Below are 25,952 nucleotides of genomic sequence, written 5' to 3' on the forward strand. Positions count from 1 at the left end.
TGCATTATCTTAAACTGGGTATACAAGGTGTTTTTGTCTGTTTCGTTTTTAAAGAATACATCAAAAAGTTTTTTGACTAATTACAGTCTTTCCCTAAAAGGTTCAGGGTTTTTTTTTTTTTAAGTTCTTAGAAATATAAGCCATCACTTTAAGACAAAAGTTGTTTCAGATGCGTGAGGTTTTGTTTGCATTTGCCTCTAGGCTGGCAGTCTTCTCTTGAGCCCAATTGAAAAGCTTGCACTGGCTGCAGAGCCAGGAGGGTCTTTAGGCCCAGTTTAGACGTTTCTTTAGGGCTTAAAGAGTACAGACCAGCCTCTTCATTTTTCCCATTTTAAAGCCTTTTTCTTGATCCACTTAGTTCAGATATTTAAATTAATATTCACCAACGGTAACGGAACCTCTAACTATGCCCATGTGCACTAAAGGAAGCCAGCATAGGAAGGCTGATATGAAGTTCAAGTTAGTCCTGAGTGGCCTTGAGAACTCAGAGATCTTCTCTTTGCCTAGAAGGGCTCAGGCCACTCATAACTTATGCTATTGCTGAAGCAAAGGGTACAGGATACACACTCACCCTCTACACCACACACACAAATTTAATCTCGGGCCTATTCAAGTCTATATACCCAAACTGGGTTCTGCTGTATTCCATCATGACACATTTGCATCTTTTCCTGAAGGAAAGGAATGTCTCATCCTTATTCATGAAGATTTCTCTATAGATTCAGGGCCTAGTGTGTGCTAATATCTCATAAGAGATGCAGTGATAAACATGTAAGCAAGTAGAAAATTAACAAGCTGAATATCTCACAGTAACAAATGCTAGTCAGAGAATTAAAATAGGGTGATGTGACTGTGAGTGGCAGGATGGCTATTTTAGATTCTGAGGTCAGGAGAGGCTCTCTGAGGAGGTGACATTTAAGCCAAGATCTGAATGTCATAGTCACCAGCCATGTGAAAATCCTCATCAAGAACATTCCAGATGGAGGGAAGAGCTGGTGAAAGGCTCCATGGTATGTTCAGAAAGAAGGCACATGATCCCTGACATACATCCTCTTCCACCAATTCACTCTACCCATTGTCAGCTGATAGGCCCACTTACTACTTCACTGAGAGAAGGGGGGTTAACCCAGGGCTGGCACCTCAGCCTATCAGCCCAAAGTTCACCTGTGCAGCAGGCACTCGGGCGCCCCTGTCCTGTGACTGTGGATGAACTACATGCCCTGAGACACCAGGGAGAATGACGGTCCCAGCCACCCTCCCCTTTCCCCTGCATTACCTCATGCTCCCTTTCTCCCATATCTCCCCATCAATCAAAAAACATGCCTCACCATCTCCAGCCCACACCCCTTCCAACCCACATTTGCCAAAGTGACTCTCCAAGAGTTGGCTAAAAACATGGCATCACTTCCCCTGTGCCTCGTTTCCCTTGAACTCACTCTAACAGGAGTTTGATTGCCAATCACTGCACATAGTGAGGGCTATGATGTGGTCTGTTTCACATGGTGATGCCAAGGGACACCGCAGCTAGGAGGCTATTGCTGTGATCACAGAGCTGAGGAGAGGTTCATGTCTTTGCAGTTTGTCTTAAAGGTCAAGTCAGCAGAACTTGTCAGTAAATTTGATGTGGAAGGAGGAGGGACAGAGAAGAAGCAAAGACAATTCCTGTATTTTTGTCATTATTGAGGAGATGGGAATAAGGAAGGGTGGAGCAGGTTGGGGAATTCTGTTCTGAGATGCCCTTCAGGCTTTCTTGTTGGAGATGTTCCAAGGGCAGCCAGCACAGGAATTTGGAGGGCTGAGGGGAGGTGGAAACTGGAGAGGTCTATCTGAAGTTCAGTGGTAGAGAGATGGTTTCTAAAGTCAGGGGTCTGATGAAATTACCTGGAGAGAATACAGAGCTTGCCCTCCTCTCAGGCGCTACCACACCTGGAGCCAGTCTGTCTATCCAGCCTTATCCTCATCTTCACCTAGAAGTACTCCCTGCAGGCAACCACATGGGGGAACCTAGAGTCCACAGGCTCCCTTGGCCGTGGGACATGCTTGGAATGTGTCCTTGACTGTGAGATCCCCTCCCAAGCTCTTAAGGCCCCAAGGTTCCATACCAGCTCTTCCTTTCCACCTGCTCTGGCTCCCCCAAGAGTTTCTGTGGGGACCCATCCCGTGAACCTATTGCTATGGTGCCCACACTGCCATCCACATACAAACCATCTGTTCATGGGGCATGTGTTGCTTAATTTCCTCCTCACAACAGGGCGACACATAAAAATCCTCTCTGAGAAAGAAAGTTTGGCCAAAACCTTCAGTCACCGTACTTGAAAAAGGAGACATGGAGAAACAACACAGCTAGAGCTGCCTGGGTCCCATTCAGAAACACACTCCTAACTTTCATAATAAATGGCTCATTATTCAACTGTAGAATTGCTACGGATATAGATTAAATCAAATAAAGTTCTCTGGTCAAGAACTTTTGTGAGGTTAGACAAATGCATTTCCTTGACCTCTCTTGGGCAGGACTGGGGCCCCTGTGCCTTTTATAAACATACCACTGTACTTGAGGGTTTTAGCATTTTTGTACCGGAATCCCTGGGGCCCTCAGTTGGAAACGCTTTCTAAACCTGCCAAGCTGAGAAGAAGCCGAAAGTGAGCCAGGTTGGCCTCTGTGAGCCCCTACTGTCCAGGCTGGGGCCAGAACTGCCATTAGTCACGTCAGGCCTGCTTTTTAACAGGCAGGCTTTCTCCCCCTAAATGATTCGTGTGGTGAAGTATAAACACGAATCCTCTGGAACAGCGTCCACTCGCTCAGATGTATTTACTAACAAGCAACGTTGCTCGTGGGAGCTGTAATCTCTCCTGGCACTGGAACGCAACCGGACTCTGGCCTTGAAACTAAGGAGGAGTAGCTATAAATGAAGATATAATTCCCTTGATTCCAGAGTGATCTTACACATTAAAAAGAGAACACTTCATAGTTTAGAAAGGTAAAAAAAAAAAAAATCCATGTTATTACTGCCCATGTCAACATCTAAAACTTATTTGAAGACACGTAAATCCTTCGACTTGCCTTTGGTAAAACTTCCCCACTTCAAACGTGCCAACATGTATTCCCGTAGTACATCTGGGATCAACTGCATGCAAGGCCAAGCTTCTCTGAACCTAGGTCAGGGTCTGAGCGCCAAGCAGCCGCCGCATCTCACCCCACAGCTGCGTCCCCATGCTCGGCACACAGCAGTCATTCCCGCACAATCCGGACAGTCAAGACACAAGTTAGCCTTAGTGGAATGCAAACATCCATTTTTCTTTAGTTCCGAGTACTCAAAGATTCAACCTGGGTTGGGGTAGGTCCTAGAGATCACCTGGGAATCGTTAAGAGGGCAGGTATCTAGCCTCACCTCAAACCTCCTAAATGAGGAATTCTGGGAGCGAATCTCAGGCATCCCTATGACCACAGAGCTGCCCTAAATGATTTTGAGGCAGCCAATGTAGAATCCACGCACAGGCTGCCATCCGCCGGATCAACGGACTCCTTGCTCGGCATGGAGCATGGACCAGGCAAAACTGTAAACATTGTGTTGGAATCATTCACTAGGCAGACTCCCTGAATTAGAAAATACATCGAAGTAAATAATCTGTGGACCCTCCTTCCAATTTCAGTCAACCTTTACGTGTTAGCCCGTAACTTCTCATCAGATGAATCCACTTTCTTCTTTGTGGCTAAAACCACCCTATTAAAAACATTTCGAGGGAGTGTATCAGAGTCACAAACAAACAATCTGGAGGCAAAGGGAACCTTTTTCTAAAGTGTCATGAGTTGTTTATTCATTGTTTATTATTAAAAGTTAACAATTTATCTTTGCAGAATGGGTTCATCTCAACAGAAGAGCCCAAGGAAGGAAAAGGCAAGTGCGGTGCCTCACTGCACGAGACAAACCATAGGCACCATGCTGTCTGAGGAAGGAAGCAGAGCGAGCGCCTCGCCTGTGTGACATCACTGTATGTTATGTAAGCCCAACGGGACAGCATCGTACGGATAAACAAATATTTCATCCTACGGCCACACTTGTATTAGGAAGATTATCTTTCCAAACTTGCAAGAGCAGTGGAGCTTGGTGCCACCACCCACATCCCCCTGCCTCCAGGACACTGATTCCATAGCTCTGCGATGGACCCTGCATCAGAACCTCCAAAAAGGTCCCAGGTCAAATCGCCAAGTTAGAGATTGCACCAATCTTTGCAAGTCACCTGAAACATTTGAAAGGGAAATGAACAATAATGGAGGGCAGCCAAATCGGATTGACCATTATTTTAAAGGTTTATATCTCTAGGGTTTATTTTAAAAAAATCACTTAATGGCATACCATAAAACCAAGTCGGTATTGAAACACACACACACACACACACACACACACACACACACACACACACACACACACACACACACACACCCTGATGCCATCTACTCAGTTTGTCTCTGATTAGAGAGATTATTACTAACCAGGGACCATCCATCCATTTCCTCCTATAAGAAACAGCTGAGTTTAGCACTTCTGACACACCCAGTGCTCCCTCTAGAAATAAAGAATTCAGGGAGTGATAACAAAGCAGCACTTTGAGGGCACGCAACCCTTCCTGTTGCTCCAAAATTTCCTGAAAGATTCAGGACCCATATAATACCTTCTGATGGACTGAGGTGCAAAGAAAATGCACGTCTTTGTTACTAAAATGTTCAAAGGCTGAGCCCTGCTCTAGCTGCTCTGAAATCCACAGCGTTCCGTCCCGTCCTCCACTCCCATTTTTCCCTCCCCTCAGAACTTTTCCTGAGCCTGAGCTCTGCTCTGAGCACCATGCCAGGCCCAGGGTGGGAATTTGCCCTGGGATCCCAGAGGTTTGCGCTCACTCAGAGGAAATAAACCAAGTATATATAACTGTTTATAAAGTGAGAATATAAAACCCTGATTACAGGGATTTGGAATACCCAATTCCAGTTATTCCCAAAGCAAACATGATGGGGGAAAAAAAGGACAAATGTCCTGGAAAGCAAAGCAAAATATGTTAACTTTCAAAATGTTAGATATTCGTGTTCGCCCATGCTGGCACATAGTAGGTACTGAATAAATAAGCGTACCCATGGATAAATACCCATCCTTCTCTGCAGTTACAGCAAGGAGAGATCACTCAAGACAGGTGTGTGGGTTTGCCCTGGCCCTGCCAAATCCTCTGATAGTCTGGGGGAGAAGCAGTTCTTTGCAGATAATCCTGGCCCTGGGCTGACCCCTTACAGTTTGCTGCTTTAGTTTTATACTTTGGATTGCTTTGTGCAAGCCTCCATATTAATCAGTCAGTGCTTAACCAATTAACTTGATAGGTACATAAGCATCACTATGTGTGCAATCTCAGGTTACTTTGCTAACAAGATTTGCTGCAACAGAGAACAAGACGGATGGGATCCTTTCCCTCACTGAGCTTAGACTTTAGTGAGGGAGATAGAAAACAAATAACAACAACAAAAAGCAGTATGTAGAATAATTACAGAGTGTGATAAATGTTCTGGATATAACAAGACAGAGACCAGGGAATAATGTGGGCCGGTGCACGGTGAAGGACTCTGTGGGAAAGAGGTCACCCAATGAAGGAGGAGAAACTAGCCATGAATGAGCAGGGAGTGAACTGCATGGCAGAAGGGAAAGAGCTATTGGGTTGTGGGCACCAAGACACACAGAGAAGGAGCGGGACAGAGCCCAGAAGAGGGTATGGAGGCAGGAAGTGCATGGCCCTCAGGTTAGGAGCCTGAATTTGGTTCTCATTTAATGAGAATCCAATGAGGTGTTTTACCCAAGGAAGTGACAATAGTTTGATTTATAATTTTACAAGGATAATCAGGATAAGGCAGAGAGTGTGGTAGCAGAGGAACAGGGTGAGAACAGAGGCTGGAGGTGGGGAGGTCCAGGTGTAGCTTATTCCGTGGTCTGGTTGAGAGGTGGGATGAGGACTGTGGCAGGAGAGACAGAGAAAGGTGAACAGATGTTAGACAAAATGTCAAGGTAGCGCCCTAGGACTTGTTGATGATAACGGGTAAGGGATCCAAGGAATCAAGGGTCTTAGCAGGGCTCGGGGCTCTGGCAACAGGGTGAACAGTGATCCTGTGAACTTGGGTGGGCAGTCAGCAGGAAAGCTGGGTGCAGAGAGGAGTGGGAGATCTAGCTCCTGTCCTCAAACACATGCCACCAATACGCTGAAAGAAACATGGGGAATTAAATGACATTAAGTTGGTGACAATTCCATCTCAGTGTTTACAGCTTCGAGAAGGACGGATAGCACCACCGCCCTCACAGGAGTGAGGGAGAGGCAGACCCTCTGGAACAGGTGCAGGTGGCAGGAGTGGGGCCCACAGGTTCCCCCCCATGCACGTGTGCCTAACCATGTTACCCTTGCTGAAGGGACACGGGGCTCTGCAATCTCCCAAACAAGTTTCCCTTGTGGGTGTCTTGTTGTTATTTGCAATTCAAATGTGCAATATCGCCTGTCAAATATACCAAGGACAGAATAAAATATTCTGAGAATTTCTGAAAACATTGACCCAGACATACTGAGAAGGGTAAAAGTCTACTTCGGAGCTTTGATTTTCTTTAAAAAATAAAGCAAAGAATAGGCACACACTGTTAAATGTTGTTGAATGAATGAATAAATGGGAGAGAAATGAAGGTATATTTAATTTGGAATGGTTTTATTTTAATAATGTATAAGTATGTGAGCTGCCTTCCTAATTGCTTATTCTTTCCTTTATTTTTATGACCGGTCACATATTCAAGTCCAGGCTAGGCAAAGTTCACACAATTAACATACTGTCCATCATGTAACGTCCCTGAGTTTCTACATGATAAAGTGGGTATGCTCTCCAGGTGTGTTTCTCTCAGAGGAAAGGATGAGAGGGACTCCATGCTCTCACCTTGTGTCCAGGGAGATGTAGCTGAAAGACAGTGAACTTGTCTCTGTGATACTTATCCTGAAGCTCATTCTGTAAATACTGAGCTTTCCTGAGGCTTTTTGAAGACAACAGGCCAATGATTTCCTCCATTTAAAAACTTTCTCTTTATTTAAACTAATAGCATCTAAAATCACCACAATTAAAGATTCCCCCAAACTGTAAATGTGTTTAACTCAGAGAAGACAGACCCAGTGAGCTGCATTTTGGGGGACATACGACAGTAAACTCTTGCCTAGTACCTGAGAATGACCTTGAGAGGCAGCAAAAGCCATGGAGCTCAAGGCTGGTAGGATAAGTGGGTAGTTGCCCCGCTTCCCACTCTACTGAATGCTGCCATGTTTCAGTCGATAGTGTCTGCGTGCCTGAAAAGGCAGGATCTAGAAAACTTAAAACAGGTGATTTTGGACTAAATCTCAGGTGGGATGCTGAATGCCTTATTAGAAGGTGAAAGTTAAAAGATGGATTTCTTTCATTCTTTGTTTCTTGCTCTTCAAAAAAAAAAGAAGAGTAACTTCAAGAACCTCAAAGCTGAAACTTGAGGCCCACTGGTCATTTTATGTGCCGAAATGCAGATGCTGTAGGAGTCTAATGGACATTAGATATTAGAAAGGAGGGTATAGGTTTTAAGGCTCAGAATGAATTTCCAAACATTAGCAGGATCCAAATGTTGCATCCCTGCATTTTTAACAGATGGTGGATGCTTATACTGAAATATTATTTTTATGCTTCATATTTGATTTGTCAGACTAATTTAAGCAGACCAAGTCATGACTAAAATTCCTATTTGAATAAACATTTAGTTTCTCATAAATTTGGATTAATAATATATTAGAATACTATTTGCTTTCGAAAAAAATAAAGTCTGAAATCTCATTAAATAGCTAGAAAGAGCTAGTAGTACAGAAATATACAAGAAAACAGCAGTTTGGTGAAATTGCAAAGTGTTTCATTGCACAGGTGGTCTTACAGATGTGTCAGTCCAAAGAGAACCTTTTTTGGCACTTGAGGAATTGGCTCCCTTACTGAGGTCTGTTCTCAGGACAATGCAAGATTCTCTGTAACAATGCAATAAATACCAGGGCAGATCCTCCCACCCGCTGACTCCCCCTGGGGCTTTTTGCCAGTAATCCAGGGATTTGCAATGCCCTTTAAAACCACAAATTTGAGCCTCATTATCAAGTTGAGCAAGATTAGAAAAGACTCTGAGTCTTCTTCAGGGATTAGTTGCTAGTTTAAAACAATGCTGAATTTGAAAAGAAATTCTTGCAGGCACCAATGGATTAGTTTTGCCATTTCTCCACTGAGACAAATGAAAGAAGAAACAATGCCAGCAAACACTATTCTTTCAAAGGATCCTGAAAAACCAAACATTCTACAGTGCAAATGTCAAGATTTATAAAAGGGAGGAAATATGTTGGGACCTTCCAAAACAGTATAAATTCTCCTACGTATTTTGGCCATGTGCTTCTATTCTTTTCAGACTCGAGCCAGACTGTTCACATGTACGAAATATTTCCTTGTAGATTCATCTCAGAAGATTCACCCACCAGCCTGTTCCTCCCCGGTCACCTGGGGGGATGGAATGCACTAAGAGAATGGAAATTAAGATCTAAATGCGGCCAAAATACATCTAAATGGGAAGAAATTCAACCTTATAATAATGATATTGAGTATTTCTCAAAGCCCCAAATAAATAATATTTAGAATGTCTATCATCTTTTTGTTATTTTTAAATAATGTGATTAATAATACAGAGAGTACAGATATTTAAACGGATTTCAATTGGAAGAGAGGTACCATAAGTCTATCTTTGAGAACTGGGTGAAATCAAAAAGGAAACATGATTTTAGAACTAATTCATGTGATGGTTCCGTGCTTTCTTCTTCACCAGATGTGTGACCTTAACCATAACCTGAAATCCGTTAACTTCCATCAGTCAATGTAGGCTTCCCTAGTCCTATGGTAAAAAAGCATTTGTCCTTGGTGACAGAAGTTCATTTTATAAGAAGCTTTGTAATTCTTTATGGCTGTCTGTGATATACAGCACAAAAGGGACTCCCTTACTGAGTGGTTTGGCTTCAAAGTCACCACCCAACTTTACTTTCTATCATTCTAAGGGGACTCTGAATTTGTAACAGCTCTAGGACCTCTCCAATTGGAGAAGAGCAAGCAAGGTGAGGAGAGCAAGTAGCAATTCATTAAGCAACCCAATGAGCAGGCACTGCGCTAGGTGTGTTTTGACGTTTCATTTAGTGCTTACAGCAACTCCATGATGTAGGATTATGATCATTCTCATTTTGCAGAAGAAAGAGAATAAACAAGTTTCTCAACATCACACAGCCACTGTTAGTAGCTTCCACATCCGCCTACAGACTCTGTCTACTCAATTTACAATAGATATCTTTTATCCTCTATTTATAATATGAGGATAACTGAAAAACAATCTTGCCTTTACAACTAATAGTAATGAAAAATCCTAAGTCTGGAGAGTTTGTGGGTTTACTTTCACCAAATTTGGACAATTTTTGGCAATAATTATCAAAGCCAGATGATTTTCAAAACTGTAACTATTATAAATTGAAGTTCAAATGTAAAACTAGAAATTAAAATTTTAACTTTATCTCAAAATTGTAAAGCCAACAAGAAGAAAAGGCACTTTCATAGTCTTAACCCATTTTAAGGCACTGACAAGTGCTGCATAGTTTGTAGACATAAGGCAAGATAGGGTTAGTTGCTCCGTTGCTATAATTGCTTTTTTACACCAAGCACCTATTAACATTTGCCTTAAAAATAGCAGGATATTGATATGCAATGTGATCAATGTGATTGTGTATTTTTTACCCATAATGATTTTTGGCAGTAATATCTTTTCTAGTTTGTATAGATTTGTTGAATTATATCCTCACTTTATTGTTTTGTTTTTATTAACTATACTAGGCAATTTGCTACTTATTTGTGAGGCACATAGGTCATTTGCCATAACTGAGAATTGTCTTCCTTGATTCCTTTGTGATTACCATTCTCAAAGTAAGTGATTTCAATTAACTTCAGTTTTTCAGGTAAAAGTTCTTGCCAAAACTTCTGAGTAAAAACATTTGGTAGCTGTGTCTTGTGCCAACTGTGCAGAGTAAGTCTTTTTAGTAATTTTTCTTTGTAAATTTCATCTTTCAATTACCAAATCAATCACTTTTTAAATCGATGTCACTGAAACTCACATAACAAAGTACAGTCATTAGAACAGAGCAGTGTTCAGAAACAGGTCTGGGGACAGTGATGAGCTGTCTGCCTTGCTCTCACACATTGAGTGAGATCTGACGTGCTCCCTGAGTCTCCGAAACTCTTTCTGCTAAAACACACAGCTAAAAATTAACAGTTTCCTCATTATTGTTATATTTTTCCAATTCCTACACTTTTCCAAAGGTATATATTTTTTTTCTCCGGAATACTTTAAAATAACTTGATCAAAATATGCTAACACATGCCCACTCTGAAGAGCAAGGTACAGAGGCCAGAAAGCCTCCCTTCAGGGAGGAATTACTTTTTTTTGTCCTAGAACTACCAGGTGTTACTTCTTCTCTAAATGTTTTGTAATAACTAAGGTATCTAGACAATGGGCCACAATATTATGAATTTGAAAGGTCAACCATCTGAGATAATATTAGATGAGAGTGAAAAGAACACTGGGTCAGGATGAATGCCTCACGAAGGGCAGCCCTCATATTGCTTGAACTGGCTCCTCATGGCCAAGGTGTGGATGGCTAATGCCTAACCATCAGAACTACAACAGGGGCTGTGCAACGTAACAGAAGCCAAGCACCCCAAAGCTTAAGTGCTATGCACATTTCACTCGTACACGACTTATTACAAGGTTCAAGGCCCTCAGAAATCAAAGAAGGAGGATAGAGGCATGAAATCAGATTTACCAATTCTTCACTTTCAAACTCCGAGTTATACTGTGCCGCTTCTTCTGTTACTGGTTTCTGAACAATGTTTCTGCAGACGAGCCAGATGGTCAGACTAGCAATGAACATCCCGATATCAGGCACGAACACTCTGATCCCATTGCCAGCATCAGCTCCCTTTAAGCTATGGAGGGGAAAAAAAAAGAGGGGGTGGGAGGAAATTTAGTTGTTTTTCTCTTTCTGGTGACACTATCTTCAAATATGTCTGTATCTCCTTAATGAATTTTAAAAAAGCAATACTCAGTGTCTGCCTAGAAGGTACAGGAAAGGTTTTCATCAAACTCAAAGTCTTCTGTAATCTGCTGAGATTCAGGAAGTCACCAGGGTTTCACTGGAGTTTCAGAAATATTATAAAGACTCCTAAACCAATCCTCACTTCTAAAACACGCTAATGAACTATACTGTCATTAAATAAGCCACATGTGCAGTAAAGACACAGGTGTCAGCAATCTAGCTGAAGCAGTTAAAAACTAGACAATACTAGCAGCCAGGAGATATTTTACCTTAGATGTAAATCAAAGCTGGAGGGAAAACAGGGAAAATCTTACAGCAATCCTTGAAAGCAGGACCTCTTCGTTATTTTGAATATGGAGTTGATTTTGTTTTCCATACTGTTCCAAGAAAGGCACACCTAGTAGGTTTCTTCTTTTAATCTTGGAGAATGGATGGTGAACTTGGAATTGGAAGATTTGGGTTCAAGTGTAAGCCTGACACTGACAAGCGGCATTCCACTGGGGGGCTTTCCATGGCCATTTGTTCTCCTCCGTGCCAAAGAGGTATACTCTTTGCCTTCTTTATCTCATCTGAGTCAAATGCAAGTGACTCAACGTTTATCAGAGATAAAACTTGTTTAGGGGCTAAGCATGTGTGTGATCAAATACATACTAGATTCATTAATGTATACATTATATATTTTGACAAAAACATAAAATATAATAAACAGCAAGTCCCCCATTGCCTAGATATAACCACTGTTAACATTTATTAAATTAAAGCATTGTTAATAATGTCTACCACTAACTGAGCAATTGCTCTGTGTTAAGAACTTGATACCTATTATTTCATCCAACCAACTACCATATAAAGTTAGGCATTATTATTAATCCTCCTTTTACATATGAAAAAAAGCAAAACAAAACAAAACTACAGCTCCAAAAAGTAAAATTATTTCCCTAAAGTCACACAGATACAGAGAGAGCAGAATATGTATACTCAAGCTCCCTTTAGGTCTGAATGTTTTCGACCACTGCAGTCTCATGAATGTACCTGCCTGGCTTTCCTTTCCAAGCTTCCTCTGTGCCTCAACACGCATATTGAGAGTTTACAAAACTAAGCTCATATCTTACCTATTGTTTTAAAAATGATTCGTTCGTTTGATATATCACTAGTAATTTTACAACTCACTGATGATTTTTAAACATCACCACGTTCATGAGCAGATAGCATGTAACTATTCCACTATTGTTGTACATTTAGAATGTTTCCATTTATGTTACATATAATAATATGTAAAAGTTAAAACTTAATTACGTAAAGAGTCTAGGAAAAAGTTTTCAGACCAGTCTAATGTGCTTTTTAAAAAAATGGTCTGGAAGAGAGCATGCCCCACATAAGCTTCGCTTTTTATAAATGGCTCTAAACCCTTCTGAACAGAGAAGCATGAAAGTGGGAAGAGATCCCACTATCTCCATAAATGAAGCAAACATCATTGTGTCAGAGGTATTAAAAACACTGCAAATTCCATTCATTTGGGGTAAGAGGAAGAGAACTCAATTAAGAAAATTTCATCCAAACTACACTTACAACAATGAAATCTAATGATTGATTTTATCACAGGACAAAGGTAGAAGTTTGTGGTGGACTTTTAAAGTGATCAAACAGAGCAAGCAAAAATTAGTACCATTACAGTGAGAAGAAAGAGGGGATCTAGGAGAGAGGCCAGAACATAAAGGCCAGGCTCTGGTGGGTGTTTGCTGTGTGGGGCTAAGATCAGGAGAGCTGCTAGGCCTAATCAGGTGGATTTAGGGGAATAGGTTATTAGCGCTCTTTCATGGGAAGCAAATTAACTGTGACGTTGTATGAAAAGCACTAACCAAGCCGAGTTGAGGGGGAAAGAATTCTTAAAGGAAAGGTGACAAGGACTGCAGATGTGGCGTCAGCTGCTTCTTACCCCACAGCACAGAGAAGTAGGAAGCCAGAGCAGAGCCTTATGCCTTTCCCACCTGCGGACTGCATTAAGCTCCCAGTCTGCAAACAGTCGCTTTGAGGCAACAGTCTCAGCTTTGTGTTTCTTGGTCCCAAAAGACACATTTCACAGCATACATATATTACGGGAGTAAATGAATGCTGTTTGCAAAAGCAATCACTCCACTCGCTGTGATAGAATTCAGCTACTGGATCCAGGAGTGGGCTGTGATCCCGATTTGCAATGAAATCATTCAGCCACAGAGGTGCTAACCTATTAACTACTACTCTTGGCTTGCTGAGTTAACAAAGCAGTGCATTCATAATGCCACCACTGCAGAAACAAAGAAACTTTTGAAGAATGTAATGAAGAGCATGTCCAATGAACAGGTCATAGTCTAACTGATATATCATTTGGGGATCATCTTATCAATCACGTTTCCTTCTTCATTGTTTAGACCACTGTCTACTAAAGTACATTCATCAGAGTGCTTGTCCTCAGAAATGTAGTGAATTAAACAAAACAAGGCAAAATAAAAGAAAAAAAAAGGTCTTTGGTCAAATAAGTGTTAGAAAATATCAATGCATATTACTGTAGTAACGAACCTGTGAAGTTCTGTAGTAAAACAAGAGATTCGAGTTTATTTATACCTCTGTTTCCCAAATCTATTTGACCAAAACTAATTTCTTAAAAATTTTATCTGATGCCTATTACATTTTACTGAGCTAGTGTTCATGCAACAGGTCTTAGGAAATGTTGGGCTAGAGTCTGCTTACTGGTCTAGATTTTTTATTGAAATGAATGGATAATTTGGAAACTATCCTAGCATGCAACTAACCCCTATAAATTTGATGTTTAATAGGTCTCTAATAACTTTTGAAGTCGGTGACATCTCATTCTATTCTCTCATCCAATTGTCCAACTATCCATCCACTGACTCAGCAAGTCATTGAAATTATGAAGCTAGACGATAACTAGAAATAGCCCAATTCCTTTCCTCTGATAGACTGGAAATCAACAAGGGAAAGGATTAAATGGTTGACCCAACTGCTCAGTTAGGAGCAGAGTACTTCTATTCAAAGACTTCTGATGAGTATAGGCATCCCTCACATCACCTGTCCTTGCTCAGCCATTTTCTACCTACTGTAACAGGCTCCTTTGCCCTCACTGCTCAGAAAACACCCTGTCAAGGGTCACTAGTGATCTTCCCCTGCAAGGCCCAAACAACCCATTCTATTTATCATCTGAACCCATCTCTGTGCTGCACTGACAAGCAAGATCAGCCCTTTCTGCTCTCAAACCTACTCCTTGGTTTTCTCACCTTTCTCTTCTAGTTATTTGCCTACTATGGATGTTCCTGGAAACTTGCATTGCTTAGTGGGAAATCCCTCTAAGAAGTACTGGGATGGACTTTATCCACCATACTCTTGTTTTCTCCTCAAATACTGATGAGTCTTCAAGGTTCTACTCTTCACTTATTTTTCTTCTAACACTACATGGTAAACCTGGATGATTTCTCTACTCCCCATGCTCCCCCAGGCACCAACATGCTGACTTACAAATATACATACACAGTCCAAACCTTTCCCCTGAGACATACCAACAGATATCTATTTTCCTACTAGATATGTCCACCTCTAAAGCTTTTAAAATTAAATGGTATCTTTATTCCAAACTCTGTTTTTCTTAACCTTGAAAAATGGTGTTGTCGTCAATCTAGCAACCAAGACAGAACCTGGACCCTGCCATTCTCTCACTAAAAAGCTGGAGGTTCTGTCTCCATGTTTCTCTTGCTGCCGCTTTATTCCCACATCCCAGTTCTGCTCCTGGATTACTGCAATACCACCCTTATTATTTTGTCTCAGGCTGTCCCCTCTGCCAGCAGGTCTCCATGTTACTACCAGAGTTTCATTTTTAGAAGCATAAGGTTGACCATGTGAACTGTGCCGCCTAGCCAATAGTGCCCTTCTCCACACTTCTATATTCTCCTCACCTCTCAAACTCACTTTCCAGAACTCCACTGTGAAGCCCTTCCATCACCCTTCCTTGAGCACTTCTTCCTTTAGAAGCCTGCCGTATCTTGAACATACTTGATCATATAATGTTTAACATCTTACGTCGCTCACTTATTTACCAAATGAGAGCTTCCTGTTTACAGCCCCTCTGTATACAAGAACTATATATGTATGTATATATGTATACTCCACTTGCATGTGTGTGTGTGTGCGTGTATATATACATTTACATATACACACACACATACATGGGGTACAGTGTACACAGAGTAAAGACTGGCAGAATAAATGCTATCTTGAAATATTTACACTTTACTTTGTATAACAGTAGTTTATGCCAAGTACTGGTGAAGAATTAGATGAGATATTTTAGTTCATTTAGATAATTTCATTCAGGAAAAATAAAATACAAACCCAGACAGGAAGAAATGTTACTTTGTTTGGGAATAGCTGGAGATCAGGTGTTCATGACTAGTCTCAGTTACTTGGACACAAAGATGTAATTGTCAAAATTGGAAAATATAAATCATGAAATATATATATATATGGTTTCATTAAATACATATGTTGAAGAAAACATTTCAAGAACAAGAGATATGAAGTGTATCTAATGAACATTAAATGGCTCAATTTGGCAGAATTTTTTATTTGTTCATTCAAAAAATATTTATTATGTATCTACAATGTGCCAAGCACTGTCCTGGAAATTGATTGTTGGTTATGAAGGGAGATAAAGTCAAAAAGTTGGGTTAAGGTTGGGCCAAACTGGGCTGGGATTTTTGGCAAAGAATCCACATAGCCTGAACTACTGAAGGATTTGGAGCAAAGGAGGAACACAGTCACCAAGGAAACTGAGAGACTGTAGGGAGAGATTGTGATTTGGCTGTAGGAAGTGGGGTGTGGAGGCAGTGTTTTCCTGGTAATGTGAGATGTAGTGCAGAGGCACTATTTCATGCTGGAAGCCACAATGGGATTTGTGCCTGAGAGAGAAGTCATGGCTGAAGGAGTAGAATTTTCTTCCATATATGTTGGCTAAAGTCAATAGAATAGATTGTCCAGGGACAGTGCACTGCATAGGGTAAATCTTTGGATAAGTTCTCTGAACTAATTATAAGTATACATCCAGTGCATTTAACAATAAATTAAATTTTATTTCAAATAAATTCTACATTTGAAATCACGCTGACCAGGTTTTGTGTAGAAGTCCTGTTTTAATGAATTAATGAGATCGATATATATATTTCCCTATAAAATGTTATCCTAGGGTTGCAGGCATACAACAGTTATATTTTTCATATATATATAAAAGCATACGCTAAACTGCTTAAAACATCATGTTCTCTTAAACAGGTAAATATTTTCTTTCCAAACTTGCTCTAGTCACATTGATCTTATCTGTTGAGAGTGATTATACCTCCCGAAAAGGAATTGAGGGAGCTGGAAATTGGGAATAATCTACATATCCTTCAAGAGGAAAATGAACAGATTAAATTAGCACACTTCCATAAAAGAAAATAAATAGTATAAATGAATAAAGTAGTGCCAAAGTATGTGTGATGGATTTAAATATGGTTGTATCATCTCACAACCATAATGTGGAACATAGAAGAAGCAGCAAAAGTACAGAATGTAAATCCCTTTGGGATTTATGCATAAAGAATGACATGAAAATGACAAACCCTTATTTCTGGGAAGGGAAACGGAATACAATAAAGTATTGTATAAATACCAAACATAAAATATTAGTAATGCTCAAGTCCTTAAATTGGCTGAAAGTCAGTTGGTAGGAACAAAAATATATCTTTAATACTTCATATTCTTTTTAAAAGTTGGAATAGTCATGCTGCTTAAAATTCCTTGTGTAGAATATATTTGAAAAACATGAAGTCAATTATCTTGGCTGGAAAAATAATGACTTTTTTACTGAGGTAAAATCTGTGTACAGCATATTAATTTCAGGGGTACAATATAATAATTTGATACTTGTACACACCACAAAGTGATCACCACAATAAGTCTGGTTACTCTCTGTCACCATACAGTCGATCCCCCTTTTACCCTTTTTGCCCATTCCCCAACCCTCTTCCCCTCTGATAACTACCAGTCTGTTCTCTGTATCCATGAGTTTTGTTTTTTCTTGTTTATTTGTATTCTTTGTTTATTTGTTTTGTTTTTTCAGATGGAACATTTAAGTGAAATCATATAGTATTTGTCTCTGACTTATTTCACTTGGCACAATATCCTTAAGGTCCATCCATTTTGTCACAAATGGCAACATTTTCTTTTTTTCATAGCCAAATAGTATACCATTGTGCATGTGTATCACATCTTCTTTATCCATTCATCTATCCATGAATACTTATGTTATTTCCATATCTTGACTATTGTAAATAATGCTGCAATAAACATAGGGGTGCATGTATCTTTTCAAATTAGTGTTTCATTTTCTTTGGATAAATACCCAAAAGTAGAATAACTAGATCTCAGTCACATGGTAGATCTATTTTTAGTTTCTTGAGCAATCTCCATATTGTTTTTTATAATGGCTGCACCAACAGTATAAGAGGGGTTCCATTTCTCCACATCCTCTTCAACATATGTCTTTTTGATAATAGCCATTATAACAGGTGTTAGGTGGTATCTCACTGTGGTTTTAATTTGCATTTCCCTGATAACTAGTAATGTTGACATATTTTCATGTGCCTATTGGCCATCTGTATGTCTTTTTTGGAAAAACGTCTATTTAGATCCTCTGCCCATTTTTTTTTAATTGGATTGTTTGATTTTTTGGTTGTTTGAGTTTTTTTTATATATTTTGGATATCAGCCCTTATCAAATATATGAATTGTGAATATTTTCTCCTGTTCAGTGAGTTGACTTTTCATTTTGTTGATGTTTCCTTTGCTGAGCAGAAGCTTTTTAGTTTGATGTAGTTCCACTTATTTATTTTTGCTTTTGTTACATCTGCTTTTGGAATCAGACCTGAAAATTCAACACTAAAATGTAAGAAGCTTATGGCCTATAATTTTTTTTTTCTAGGAGCTTTATGGTTTCGGGGGATAATGACCAACTCAACTGATGCTCTAATGACCATGATTATATTAGGTCTAACTCATTAATTGAATATAATCACCATCCTTCCCAGCAAGGTCCAGAAAAGAAGTGAGGCATGTGGGCATTTCCATGGGCAAACCACTTCATTTTTCCAAGTTTTGGTTTTTTCATCTACAAAATGATTTCTCAGGGTCTTCCCGACTCTAAAGTTCATTTCAACTAGGAAAATCCACAATAAGAAGGCCGTGAAATTGAGATGGGACTGGGAAAGAAGAAAACTGTTGGAGTTTCAGGTATTGCTGAGAAGGTGCAACCAGGTATAAATGCAACCACAGTCCTCTCCAGAAGTTCAAAAAGAATAATTTCATTTATGCAACTCTTTTTTGGGAGGTAAGTCCTTTGGTTCAGAGTTAGTAAAAAGGTCAACTTCAATGGAATTCTAATAAATGATTAAAATATCAAATGAGCATTATTTAAATGAATACAAACTACTGATATGGTCTGCCCGGTACTTTGGTGGCCTCTGAAGTTGACACACTAAGAGGTGGACTACTTCTGTTTTCCTTAAGCTTAGGTCCTCGTTTGATTGAGGTCCACCAGTCACTCAGATTTCATAAATCACCTTAAGAACAAAGTGAATGTATATCTAATAATAAAACCTTAATGTAAGAGATAAAACTGATTTCAACTGCTTCCCACGTGTCTTAAAATATGTATGGAGGCTATCTTTTTATTGAATATATGACTTCACATAGCAAGACATAATTTGATGTAAGTGAAGAAAGGTTTGGATGAGAAACTCTGGAAAGAAATGTACCATTTATTGAGAATAGCTTTCAATATTCACATCAAGGGATTCCACAGTTGTTGATGTATTGGAGAAGCCAAATAGCTCATTTCTATGAACTCAGAAACATTTTCTATCACTAAAATAGCAATTGCATGCCAATTTCTAATTATCTAAAGGTATAAGCTGATGCTGGATTTTCAGAAATTTTTTTTTACATTAGTAGCAGGATTTTTTTTTCACCTTAAAGGTGAAACACTACTTGAGTATTTTAATCCACTTATCTCTTTGTGAGAAGTTGCTATTCTCCATTCGGAACGCACACACCTCATTCTTATATAAAGTGTATTGATGGCTTTTCACTTCTCTTGTTTATGAGGCAGAAGGTCAGTTAAGAGAATCCTAAGGTTCTTGCTTTGATGAAGCTCATTCACAGAAGGGAAGAGAAGGGAGAAAAAAGGATTAGGAGACTGTCAAATATTCATCCCTACACACTTGACTTTTCAGGAGTGTGTGGGAGCTGGCTGGTTCTAGCTCTAGGTACAGTGACAGTGTTTATTACTAGCTTGAAATTGACCACAGTGGGAGTATTTACATCATGGAAGTTGGCTAATGCTGCCAATAGGGTATTTTTCCCCCAGAGAGCTGGTTGGAGTGGAATATTACTCAGTCATTTAAAAAATGAAATCTTGCCATTTGCAATAACGTGGATGGAGCTAGAGAATATTATGCCAAGTGAAATAAGTCAGTCAGAGAAAGACAAATGCCACATGATTTCACTTGTGTGTGGAATTTAAGAAAAACAAAAACAAATAAGCAAAGGAGGAAAAAAGACAGAGGCAAACCAAGAAACAGACTCCTCACTAGAGGGCGTAAACTGATGGTTATCAGAGGGGAGGTGAGTGTGGCAGGATGGGTTAAATAGGTGATGGGGATTAAGGAGTGCCCTTATTGTGACGAGTACCTGGTGTTATATGGAAGTGTTGAATCATTAAATTGTACACCTGAAATTAACATTATACTGTATGTTACCTAACTGGAATTCAAATTAAAACTTTTAAAAACCCACTGAAACAAACAAAATACAAAATAAAATAAAACTCCAAAGCAGTAACAATAGAATTCACTCCTTTTGCTATGTGACTCTCTTGGGCAAGATTCTAAAAAATATCCTAAAACATCAAATCTAAAATCCTCAACCTGGTGTTCAGGGTTCCCTATCCTTAAGCTTATTTCTGGTTCCTACTAAACTTCTGACCTTCTTCTATGGGCCTCACCATCCTATGACAAGGACATATTCCTTCCAACTTCTGGATCTTTGCTAATGCAGTTTCTATTACTTTGAATTTTCAACCTCATCTTCTGCACTTGTCCCAATCAAAAATAGTGTGTGTGCTCTTTCAAACTCATGGATAGAAACATTAGTGTAAATGATCATACTTTCTATCCACTGGTCTCGCTTCCTGTCAACTTCTCTAAGCATTTGAGAGCTCCCTCTTCTGCCTCCTTTTTATTGATTTTGTGACCATGACAAGGCTTTCACCAAGGAAAGGTCTTGGTGAAAACCTCTCAGACATCCTTTCTTACTGTTTATCAAAAACAATGATAAAAACGCAGTGATCCAAGAATTTCCTGTAGCTGTCCTCTCTTCCTTGCTGGGGAAGTGCATATGCTCTGCCTCTTGGATCTGTCCTTTTCTTATTTTCTCTGAGCTCGCAAAGGATATTCTGTCCTCTATCAACAACACTAATTCCTATAGATCACTGTTTGTAGTCTCCACATCATTTATTCATAACAAAAGAGAAAACTCCATCATAACATTCATAAAAACAGAGCTGTACAACCTGGAGCCTATCCTGAAGTGACTTGCCTTCCAAGTTACAAACAAAGCATTGGTCACACTGTCCAGCTGGTGAGTTACCAGGTCTGGTGGACGTGGGGTTACAAGAACAACATTAAAAACAATCAGAAATTACCCTCCTTAAGCAACACTGGCAGTAAACACAATGTGCCATCTCAGATGTCCCCTCTTGCTTGAATTACTGTGTTGAATAGCTTGGGAAAAATGAACTCAAATTAATTTTGTTAAAAAGAAAGTAAGACACGCAATGGGTAGCTGCGACCAAGTAGCCCATTTATCCTCTTCATAAACACTTGATCCGAAAAAAAGCAAAAGGCTTTGTGTCACTACTGGAAGAGAACATGGAATAAAGAAAACAGCATGAACTTTGGGCTTCAAGACCTTGAAGTGAACCCCATCCCTGCTAATTTAATTCAACAAATATGTATGAGTATGTATCAGGTCACAGGCATTTTGCCAGGTCCCAGGCAGATGGTGCCGAGAAAGACACAGCGCCTTCCAGTCCTATATAGTAAGAAAGGCCAATAGGAGGCAAATAAATTCCTGTAGGTGGGTGAAGGCAAAAGTAGGCGTGTGTGGAAGTGTCAGCAAAAAAGAGAGAATAATTGACTTTATTTATCAAGGAGGCAATAGGGACTGTTCCCTTAGTTTGAGATGGGTTTTGAAGGATATCTGAACTAGTAATGGTGTGTCTGGGGAATTACAAACAAATGGACTTTGTTGTGATCTACAAGATGAGAATGAATGGTGGGAGACAGCCCTGAACGGTAGCAGGGTCCAGGCCAGGGATGACCTTGAATGACATTTGGACATGCAAATGCAAATGCCAATGCCAAGGCATTTGAAGAGGTACTGGTCCATATTTATAAGCCACTTGATTTTATGTGTACATATGCAAGTTATTTAACTCTTCAGTTTCCTAAGTTATAAAAAAAGAAAATACCACATCCCTCATAAAGGTGTGACAAACAACAGATGCTTGCTGTACCCCTACCCACCTCCCGCCAAGCAAATTTTGGATGAGTGGAAGAAGCTGCACTTGGGAAAGGTCAGAGCAGTGGGCTGGAATGAAAGAGAACCAGTGTTTATTCCTATTCAAGTGTGTGAGTTTGGAAAGGGAGAAAACTAGATGTCAAGTCCAAGACAGCCACTGGAGACTAAATCCCGGAACTGAAGAGAACCTTAAACGAGACAGAAAGGGCAAATAGAGCAAGCAGTCGGGACTGATAAAATGATCACACTGAATGCGTGCCTGCACACACACACTGCAAATGTGGTTAAATAAAGCAAGCAGAAGCTTAGTCTAGGTACAGGAAGGTGGGCTGATGTGCCCTGTGCATTTGTGTGGGATGAATCAGGACCAGATATCTCCACCTGTGTCACCCCGTCTCTCTACACCATTGAGTACTTCTCCCATATAAGGGCTCTCCTGCATTACCCCATGCATTCTTCCCCTTCAGGACATCAACACAGACATGCTACATCCAATGACAGACTCCATTCTTATTCTTCCTCCTCTGGGGCCAGGACCCTCCCCAGGAGCATGCAGTGCATTTAGCTGTCATGTCTCCTCAATCTCCTTCATTCTGGGACCACTTCTCAGTCTGTCATTCTTTGTTTTTCATGCTCTGGGAGGTCAATGATGCAGCCTTCATTATGTAGGATGGCCCTCAACCTGGCTGATGCTTCTTGTGAAGAGCACCACAGAAATGATGCTGTCCTCAGTGCACCAAATGGGGGCCTGCCATTCCAACACATCCTACCTGAATCATTTGGTTGGGTGGTTATTGCCATTTCCCCCTTTGTATTCGACTCATATTTTGTGGGCAGATATTCTAAAATTACAATAGTCCCAGTCCTTGTCAGACCTCCGTCTACCAACCTCAGCCATCAATAACTTCTGCCAAAGCTGGTCAGCTGTGCCTGTCCTTATAAATCTGTGTCGTGCTCTAAGCAAGCACTTTGCCTTATCCCTAGTAAATTAATTACTTAGCCAACTGACGTCAATCTGGAGCCATGAGTTCCTACTTTACTAGACAGGTTGTATTTTGGAACTGCCATTATTTATTTTGATGCTCAGACTGCTCCTGAGCTGGGAGAGTCCCTGGAAGCTGGCTCCTGTGATGTCCTTCTGGTTCATTAAGGATTTTCCTACTTTCTGACCCAGTAAGGTCTCAGGCCCATCCCCTATTTCCTCTTCCACCAGCCCTTCTACTCTCTGGGCCCCAGATCCCAGTTTTTACTTTCTCTGGAGTGTGGTATTCAGAACTGAGCTCTCAGAAGTCTGGTGCTTGACAAGCTCATTGTTTCTGGGCCATCCTACTTGACAGGGTAGGAAACAGATAGGTGTGTTCATTTTAACACATGCAAAGGTACATTTATAACTATTTCTGTATCTTTCTGTGCACATGTGTTTTTAAAATACATGAACTCGGGGCGCCTGGGTAGCGCAGTCGTTAAGCGTCTGCCTTCGGCTCAGGGGGTGATCCCGGCGTTCCGGGATCGAGTCCCACATCGGGCTCCTCCGCTGGGAGCCTGCTTCTTCCTCTCCCACTCCCCTGCTGTGTTCCCTCTCTTGCTGGCTGTCTCTCTGTCAAATAAATAAATAAAATCTTTAAAAAAAATAAATAAATAAAATACATGAACTCATTCTCATACTTTCCATTTCAATTCAATACCTCAAGATTCTTTCTGGTCTCTGCCTCCCCCGTTTATAAATCTTTGCTCAGACAGTGAGAAACCCGGCTCCCATTATGCTTTATATATTTAGTTATACACTCAATCGTTTTGTTTTGTTTTGTTTTGTTTTGTTTTGTTTAATGGAACTTTTTTCCAAACCACACCAGCTGCCTCATCTACCTGCCACTTCTGTAATCACTGGCACAGGGTCACTTTCTTATACTGGGGACACTCCCTCCAGCACCCCCATGCCTCCTTCCCCCCAGGCCCTGGCTTCCCCACACACTGGCCTGCTACAGCAGCCAGCACTTCAAGACAGCCCTTCACCTTAACTGCACACTTTGCAGCACCAACTTCTCAATGTTTGATTGTAAAGAGGAGGAAGGAAAGATGGGGAGGCCAGGAAAGATGGGGAAGGACCTCACTGATTCTTGATCCCAGGGAGATTTAAGAAGAGACAACAGGAAGGAGAGACGTGAACACCTTTGAGTTGCTCATATGTGCACTGGTATTGCCATCACCGGCAATGCTCCGAGTTCCAAATCCAGCTTTATGTTCCTCCCACCTTCTCTCAGTCCTTCCCTCCCTCAGTCTGAGACTTGCCTACTGAATAAAGTACCACTGAGCAATGTTGAAAGAAAAGAGCAGCAAATTAATCTAAACCACGGCCTACTTAAATAGAAATCAGAATAGTTTGGTGAGGTCAGATTGAGAAATCTTTTTGTTTTGATAATGAATTATTTTTAGGCCTTGGACCAAATGTTTGGCCCCTCTGAATGATAAAATGTGATTATAATGTCTCCGCAGACTGGAGAAATTAATGATGAGCATTTGCAGTACAGTTTCTGAAGACAATGGTTAAAGGTATAGAGAACAACAATCTGCAGATGAGGGTAACCTCCTGGTTGCTGGGCTGTGCTGCCTCAACTTGGTTAAGGTGGGCTGTTTCTGGAATCCTGACCCTGCAGAGTTCTGAATCAGAAAGGTCTCAGGAGATACCTGTGTGGGGCTGGAGGGTGCAAGTGAAGCAGGGCCACTGGGTCTGTAGTCCTCTCACAGCTGGATGCAGTGGCAGACTAACGAAGAGGTGGTGGTAGATTGCCCTTGTCTGGGCTCTCCTCCACTCCAAACCCAGCCCTTCCTCCTGGGAGCTGGACCAGGCAGGCCAAAAGACCAAGCCCAGCATCCCACCTGCTTGGGTGGCTGCACAGACAGAACTTCCCAGGGACCTTTCCAGAAGCTTTCCACCAGGTCCCGCTTCAAGTCCTGGATGCGCCCACTCCTCGGATGCACTGGTTCACCACCACCTCTCTCGTCAGACCTTCACTTCCCCAGCTCCACCCACAATTTATACAGTCTAGTTCCTGGAATAAATTCTTTATTGCATCACCGAGCAGCTCTGGTCCCCCACAAGCCCTGACTGACACACTCCTACAGTAATTCTCTAATTGGCTTGCAAAGCTCTTGTGAACTGCTGCAGAATGGGGAACAGGTAAGATCTACTCTGTCTGGAGGTCAGGGGTTGACTTCAGGTTATTGAAGGATATGCAGCCTTGGGGTCTCCATTTGCTTGATCTTAAGAGTAAGGATTATGAATCTAATCCACACATATTTCTGAGGCAGAGCAGCTCTCATTTGTCAATATGACAGTCTGCAAATGCCATGAAGTACAAGCATTTGTCATTGCAGTAATGTCTCACAGTAAGCAGCCAAAAGCTGAATTAACTTCTATTAATCTGCTTCTAGCTTTCTGTATATCGTGCTGGGCATTACCCTCCAGCTCAGTGTTTTTTTTCAAATGCAAGCCATGACTAATCAGTTTATTATCAAACATACTGAGTGGCCATCAACCAGCATTTTCTTTCACATGAAGCAATAGAATAAAGTGGAACAAAAATAGAGGAGTGCATTGCATGTGGTAAGAGTAGGGATTGTTTTTTGTAACTTCATAGATTTGCATTACATTGGATCATGACATAAAGGGTACTAATGTGGTCACAGTAGAAAGGTTTGAGAATGATTCTCTAGCACGTTCTATCAAACAGGTGGGGCAGTTGTATAGGGCCCAGATAAAGATGATACATAGGTAGAGAACAGATGAAAATAACAGAAATCCTCTCTCCAAATCTCTTGGAGCCAAACATATTTCAAAATTCATACTCTTCCTGACTTTGGAGAGACACCTCTTACTATATGATTTAATACTGGCAGTTGGGCACTAGGACAGTGGTCCCACCCAAACACACACACCTGGGACAACCCACACAAACTGCAATGGTCTCCCTTGGCTACCAGGTGAGTTTAGGTCAGGTTAGGTTTTGCCACCAACAAACTGGGCTCTAAAATGTTAAGTTTTTGGAGCATTTTTGAATTTGAGATTGTGGGCAAGCGATGTAGATCTGTACTCAAGCAAATTACAGCAAACTA

At 40.8% G+C, this 25,952-nt stretch overlaps 1 protein-coding gene across 9 annotated transcripts in view; it reads right to left on the reverse strand.

Moving 5' to 3' along the window:
• PIEZO2 (piezo type mechanosensitive ion channel component 2) overlaps window positions 1-25,952 on the reverse strand; it is a 443,262-nt gene that overhangs the window by 173,259 nt on the left and 244,051 nt on the right. For all 9 annotated transcript variants that reach the window (XM_044382834.3, XM_057313247.1, XM_044382833.3 and 6 more), the window contains exon 5: window positions 10,906-11,068. In XM_044382834.3, the coding sequence (XP_044238769.2) occupies window positions 10,906-11,068 (163 nt within the window). The remainder of the gene's footprint in view (window positions 1-10,905; window positions 11,069-25,952) is intronic.

This window comes from Ursus arctos, unplaced genomic scaffold (assembly GCF_023065955.2).
Source record: "Ursus arctos isolate Adak ecotype North America unplaced genomic scaffold, UrsArc2.0 scaffold_17, whole genome shotgun sequence".
NCBI classification, from domain to species: Eukaryota; Metazoa; Chordata; class Mammalia; order Carnivora; family Ursidae; genus Ursus; species Ursus arctos.